Genomic DNA, 6,824 nt, shown 5'->3' with positions numbered 1-6,824 from the left:
TCTCTTTATTTGAAGAGTTTTTTGTGTGTGTGTCTGTGTAGGGAGGGGGGGGGGTTGCTGCCAAAACCTCAGAGGAATCATGACGTATTGACTCAAGTGCTAAAATCAGTGCTGTATCTATACAGAAGATTGGTCATCCTCAGGTTATAGGAACTTAAGGCGGACCTGTGTGTGTGTGTGTGTGTGTGTGTGTGTGTGTGTGTGTGTGTGTGTGTGTGTGTGTGTGTGTGTGTGTGTGTGTGTGTGTGTGTGTGTGTGTGTGTGTGTGTGTTGTTTTTTAGTGGGGTTTTTTGGCTGTGCTGGGGTCAGGGGTCAGGCGTGGGGTCGTGCCGGGGACTAGGGAGGCAGCAGTGGGGGCTTGAAGGTGCAGGCTCCGGTACACTGACGGGGGGTGAGCATCTTGCAGGAGAAATGATGAAGGGCGTCATGAGCTTCTGGGGAGGAATGGGTCCATCAGTTAGAACATGCAGAAACAAGCAGACAACACCATGACTGCTTATTGATCACTCTACTGGTGTATCATCAATATTAGGTTGTGTTCATGAGCAAATCGTGTCCATATTTTGTGAAGTCTGTCTTACAAAAAAAAATCACTGATATGTCGAAACGAACATAGGAACAGTTTTTGGTCATTGGACCTGTTCCCACTCATCCATAAGGGAGGAAGTGATGGGAGGGAAGTGATGGGGGAAAGCCTTTAATCCTTGTTCTGTTTAAAAACGCCTGTCTGGAGGCGTGATAAATTACACTAAGTTCATTCACACAAAATGTCCTTTTCGTCTGCTATGGAGGCAGTTACATTAAAGCTTAAGATTATTAAATTACAATTTCTTTGAATTTTTAAAAGAAAATTGACGTACATCAATCATCCTGAATATTATGTGTTGATTTATTTTTAAAAAAAACAAAAAAAACAATTCTCTGACAATAATTCTCTGGCCAAGAGGCAGAATGATGACAACCTGCTGAAATGCTGAAATGACAACCTGCTGAAAGAGTCAGATCCTACATCAACCCATTTAACCCACATTTATATCAAACATGCTGAAGACAAAGTAAGCTAATGAATATATACCCTCATGTTTCTCAGTTGTTCTTAAGATCTCAGTTTGTTTCCCACCTTCACTGATGAAACATTGATGCCAGTGAGTTCACATCATGAAATCTGATGTGACTGTTCACACTGCTGTCACAGCAACAGGAAGCAGGCATATCACTGATCCTATCACGATAGTGGATCGAATCAGAATTAAAAACGTCTGGTTTTCTGGTCATTTGATTTGTTCACATCGTCCTGAAAAAACAATCGTCTCAGACACATTGGAGAAAAATAACAAAACAAAACAAAAATCAGATTTGGGACACTTTCTTCTACATTAAAAAACTGAGCAAAAATTCTGAATAAAAAGGGATTTTGAAAATATGAGGTCTTTTAAGAATCAAATTTGATTGAATACATGCTGAGAACAATGACTGTGGGATTCCCATCACTTCCACAGAAACGACTTGATGAAACCAGAATAAAAGGGGAGAACAATAAAAAAACTCAGGGTTCTTTCTGAGTCAGCATGTGAATGTAGATTAAAGACAGACTTGAAAATATGTGAACCAATCCTTTAAATGATCGATCAGACTCATCACAGGGGATGTCAGATAAAAAAGTACCACTTGCATATTTATGTTTATTAAAAAAAAAGAAATGTTCTTTTTTTTTTCTTCTCTTTTTGGACCACGTAAAATTACCTTTTAGCTTCTGTTGTATTGCATAACGAGCCTTTCTCTCTTGATCCAACTCGCTGCACAAAGTGTCTATCCAAAAAAAAATGAATTAAAAAAAAATGTAAAAATTGGTCAAAATAGGAATAAAAAGGAGGGGGAGAGAAATTGTGAGTTGCTGTTAGCATGTGAACTGGAGGAGTGTAATGAATGCCATTTGCCCCTATGGTATTTAGAGTGACCCCTCTGTGTACTTGAACCCTGTATTTAAAGTAGTGTAACAGTAAACCAATCCTTTAAGGGGTGGCTTTAGTTGCTGTCTACTGCATGTAACTGATACAGCACTACATTATGGTCTGTCTATTCAATTTTCCAGAGCATGATTTAGGAGAAAATAACCTTTGCAAACAAAACAATGTGGTTTCAGTTTCACCTTTGGATATTTAAAAATTTACTCAACTGCAGGAGGAAAAAAATAGAGAGTTTACAGGAAAAAGGCAAGACATAAATCACCAATATTAATATGCAAGTGTCACTTTTCCTTTTGTTGGGAGGTTAGTTGGTCCAGATTGATCAATACGGACCATATTATTTAAACCTTTTTGTGGCTCAAATTTTCCCCCCATAAACTTAAAGAGCATTGATCTACATCTGCTTTACAGTAATAATCTGGAGGCACACAAAGTACAGAGAGAGACCAACCTCGGACAATCTGCAGCTGCTGGACCATTTCCTCTCTGTAGGACAGCTCTCGCTTCATTTGATCCTGAAAATTATCTGAGGAGTAGGGAAGGCCCCATCAGAGCTGACATTGTGGAGGTATATTTAAAAAACATTCAAATAAAAGGAAGTTTTTGATGTATTATCTAATCTGAAATCAGTGCTAACAAAGACTCCTCATCATCACCCCTCTGTGACTCCATGGTTTATGTCCTACCTTTTAAATGCTGAAAATCTCTCTCCAGCTTTTTTCTCAGCTCCACTTGTTCCACGAGCTGCTTCTGCAGTTCCTCTGCAAAGTCAAAGTGTATCAACACAAAGTTATTTTCATCTGGGAATGTGATCCACCTTAAAACACTGCAGCTGCAGCACACACACACACACACACACACTCACACGCACACGCACACACACCTGACAGGACCTCTGAATGACGCGCAGGGATGGAGGCGCACGGGAAACAAGACAGCATGATAAGCAGAAAACACCAGTGTTAACACAGATATCTAAAAAGAGATTTTTCACTCCACTTCACACCGGTTTGATTCCACTTAATGTGATATATTTTGAAATTCTGCACATTAAGATTAATGTCGGTTCAGTAAAGCGACTTCAGGTGCGTTTCCATCCTTGATAACAACCATTCCCGCCATCTCCTCTCGCTGCTGCCGCAGTAATTGCCGCGCATCGCCCGGAGGTGGAGGCGATAATAATGGAGTCCCAGGGTTTTTCCAAGCGTTGTAAAATAATTAGCTGCCGTGCCTCGGGGTTATGGTTCTGTTCGTTAAAATATTAATAGCCTCTAAACGATTTCCTCTTACAATAATAAGTCAAAACTCCCACATCTCGTGATTAAGTGGTTAACAACTATGGAAACACTTTAGGCCTCCAAAAATGTAAATTCAGACACAGATTTTGGCGCAGATCTTTAGCAGGCCGTGGGCATTTAGTCGCATTTTAAATGAGGGTGGAATTCAATATTTACTGTTGCAAGGTTATTTTATTTTGATAATTAAGAAGACTTATAAATAAATTTAATAAAACCGACACAAAAACGTAAATAGTGTATTTAATTGAAACGGTGGCAAGAGCTCACATTAAAATACGCTTTTATCCGTTGATGTGATAAAACCATACTCCGATCAAAACAAAAATAAATCGCTTAAGTTAATTAACATGATTTGCGATTGTTTTTCCACTCCTTTGTTCCTCACCTTTGGCCATGTTCTCCAGATCTCTGTCATGAACGCTGATGTTGATGCGTAAAGCTCCATCGGCTGCACAAAACCAGGAAAACAGATTATTTAACCTACAAATAAATTAAATCTGGGTGTGAACGGCTCGGGAGGGTATTCAGATAAACAGGGGTTGTTTTATGTTGGATTAAAATGATGAAAATCGAAACTAAAAAAAAACACAAAAAACCTTGTTTGTCCTTTTGCTCCTGGAGGGATGGAGCAGTGCGTTGGCTTTGTAATTCAGACACATCATGGAAACCTAAATGTAAACAAGTCATAATTATTTTTGGTTGGAAAAACGCCGCTGTTTGGATGAATAATCATGCCAGAAACCAATCAGATAAATTACCATTAGATCTGCTCGATTGTTTCGACCCAAAGGGCGCAGGCTCGCTGAGGACCACGTGGCCGTCCTTGTCTGGCGCGAACACCTGTAAAATGAAGCACACACTCCAGTTCAATGATTCCACATCATTCGGTCCAGTTTTGTTCAGAATTGAGAGCCTTTTTTTTTTTCTTCAAAGCTCTGCAATTTTCTGTGCAGATGTGGAGCTGATTCATAAAAGCCGTTTCAGATTCAGAAGCTGTAATTTGGCGTCATTAAACAGACTCAGAAAAGTGTTTATTAGGAATAAATGGGAAAAAACAAATTAGCGTAAAGGGGGGGGGGGTTATAATTTAATTGCTTAGATGTGAAACAACATGATCGATGATATGTTCGTAAAAATTAAAGAGCCCCCTACCGATCTTTCCTTTTTTTTGTGGACTGTATTCTTTCATTTCTTTTCCACTGGGCCTTGTTGCATTACTTGAGGGCACTTCGGTAGCGCGGTTTCGGGTTGCTTTCCTCCACACTGTTCCGCTCTTTTAAACCCTATTCTTATTAATGATTACAAAATGTCCTTATCAACTAGTTAAATCTGTATTTTTTTTTTTGGTTTTCAATCCCTGGTCAATTGATGTTGATTACATTTTTCTGTGCCTCCTCTGCTCCATAAAATCATCTTATCCACTACTGTGACAATTCAACTCCCCCCACGGGGATCATTAAAGTTTCATTTAATCTAATCTTACTTCATGAAGAGGGGAGCCATTACGCATCCGTCTGTCCTCATCTGATGACCCAGTGTGAACGGAGTCCACCGGTGATGCTGCTGATTCTCCGGAGCTGCAGGCGTCGATCTGGTTCTCCTGGTTCTCCTTGACTCCCGAGGACACCCGGTCCGGCACGGGGGAGTCACAATGATCCGCTCCTGGTGAGATGTGGATCAGCTCGTCCTCGTCTTGTCCTCGGTTGGACTCCACATCCACGTCCAGGTCGTCATCGTCGTCCACCACACTTTCCCTTTCTGGTGATATCGATCTATAACTGGAACTCTCGCTGATAAAATCCGGGGACAGGTATCCGGGGCGCACACCGTACCCCTCCCGGTTACCGTAGAGTTTGGCGATGGTCTCTGCGTCTTTTACCACCGGTCTGAACGCTGAAATGTAGCTGATTTTCCTTTGAGGGGTCTCGTCCCCGGACTTGTCCTCGTCGTTCCGAGTGGAGGACTGGGAGCTGGAACAACGATCTCCGCCGTCCTGCTGGTGGGGAGGGTGCTGGTTGGTGTCTTTGGGTGTGTTTGCGCCCCGGTCGCTTTGGTCCGATAAATCCAGCTCACCCTGCCGGACGCCTGGCAGCTCCAAAGGAAGTTTGGGTGGGGATCCCGGATAGGGGGGCATCGGGAGGCCGCCTGCAGTGGGCCAAAACATGGAGAAAGCAGGGTAGAGGGTGTCCTTTGCGCTGGGCCAGAAAACACCAGAGACATTGGTTTTGGGCGCATCAGGAACGCCGTCACTCTTTTTCTGACACAGCCCATAGCCCGGGAAGCCGTAAGGATGGTGAGGGAACAAAGGCGGAGGGATTTTCTGAAGCATGCCAAAGTTCTTGCTTGGCACTGGGATGACTGGGTAGGTCCGTGTGCCCCCCGACAGACTCATGTTATTAGTCCCCTGGTCCTCGTCACAGCGTAAAGTTTTGTGGGGGATGTCAGGAGAGGTCGTTTGGGTCAGGCTGGACGAGCCCTGTGATTTCATTGAATGAGACACCCCCGAGCCATTCATAGGCAGAGTCCTTTTCCTACTCCCCCCGTTGAACATGGCCTTTACATCCTCCCACGCGTGGTTTATGTCCTCGGCTTTTATGTCCGTCAGTTTCAAGTGGCGTCTCCACGAATTGAAGTTGGCCGCGTCCGGCTGCAGGTACTTGGACTCTGAGGTGCGATGGGAGTGGAAGATGAATTTGTTTGGGGAGAAATACATGTTGCACAAGCTGCACTTGATGCACTTTGCCCTGGAGCTGTTGTATCTGGCGGGTATGAAGTTGCCCCTGCAGCCCCAGGCGCATTCGTGAGACACGTCAAAGGCGAAATTCTCTGGCAGCTTTGGTGGGGTGTGCGCTCCCAGGAAAGACTTACAGAGCCTCTCGGCCTCTCGTTTGGTGATCATTCCACAGCGTCTTGATGAGATGGGCATGGCCCCGGCGCGCCGCAGGAGCTCCAGCTGCACCGGGGTGCACTGGACGCAGGTGATGCCCAGAGCGACGCGGCGGTTGTGAATCTCGTTGTAACTGTAGTTTTTCAGCAGGGTGTTAGAAATCTGCGCCAGGCAGAGTCTCTCCTTCCCGTCTATGACTAGACATACGATGGGCACCCCGTACAGGGTGGTCTCACTCACTTGATTTGGTTTGAGGGAGCTGGGGCTGGAGAAGCTCTGACTGTCCTGCTTTGAACTGGGGGAAGAGCTGGAGTCTCGTCCCGCGTCTCGAAGCTGTCCGGGCATCGAATCCATCCCTGGAAGCCTGTCAGTCAAAGAGAAAACTGGGGTGACCCGGGGTGGCAAGTCGGCAGTGTGCCAGAGAGATACTTCATCTGACAATTCTTTCAATTATCACAGCAAAATTGTTCATTTTGAAATAAAAGCAAAAAAATTATAAGATAAAGGAAAGAAGAAAATTCTTATTTCCTAAATGTCAAAAAGAAATATATTTATTATTATTTTTATTATTATTATTATTATTATTATTATTATTATTATTATCATAATCATTATATTATTATAATATTATTTTTATTATTATTATTTTTAGTTGTAGTAGTATCATCATTA

At 43.1% G+C, this 6,824-nt stretch overlaps 1 protein-coding gene across 1 annotated transcript; it reads right to left on the bottom strand.

Moving 5' to 3' along the window:
• Positions 1–336: 336 nt before the first annotated feature.
• skor1a (SKI family transcriptional corepressor 1a) lies at positions 337–6,506 on the bottom strand. The gene is made up of 8 exons (XM_068319518.1): positions 4,749–6,506; positions 4,024–4,105; positions 3,862–3,933; positions 3,651–3,713; positions 2,654–2,728; positions 2,419–2,493; positions 1,744–1,809; positions 337–434 (listed from the first exon to the last, which is right to left on the bottom strand). Exons 1-8 carry the CDS (start codon positions 6,504–6,506, stop codon positions 337–339), a joined length of 2,289 nt encoding a protein of 762 aa, XP_068175619.1.
• Between the last annotated feature and the right edge of the window lie 318 nt (positions 6,507–6,824).

The sequence above is a fragment of the Antennarius striatus genome, chromosome 1 (genome assembly GCF_040054535.1).
Source record: "Antennarius striatus isolate MH-2024 chromosome 1, ASM4005453v1, whole genome shotgun sequence".
Lineage (NCBI taxonomy): Eukaryota > Metazoa > Chordata > Actinopteri > Lophiiformes > Antennariidae > Antennarius > Antennarius striatus.
This window is presented reverse-complemented; position numbering and strand designations above follow the sequence as displayed.

Coding starts and splice junctions, on each gene's coding strand:
- skor1a (XM_068319518.1), bottom strand. CDS start 6,506: ATGGATTCGATGCCCGGACAGCTTCGAGACGCGGGACGAGACTCCAGC. Junction 2,494..2,653: donor AGATTTTCAGCATTTAAAAG/GTAGGACATAAA, acceptor CCTACTCCTCAG/ATAATTTTCAGGATCAAATG. Junction 1,810..2,418: donor GCAGCTGCAGATTGTCCGAG/GTTGGTCTCTCT, acceptor TTTTTTGGATAG/ACACTTTGTGCAGCGAGTTG.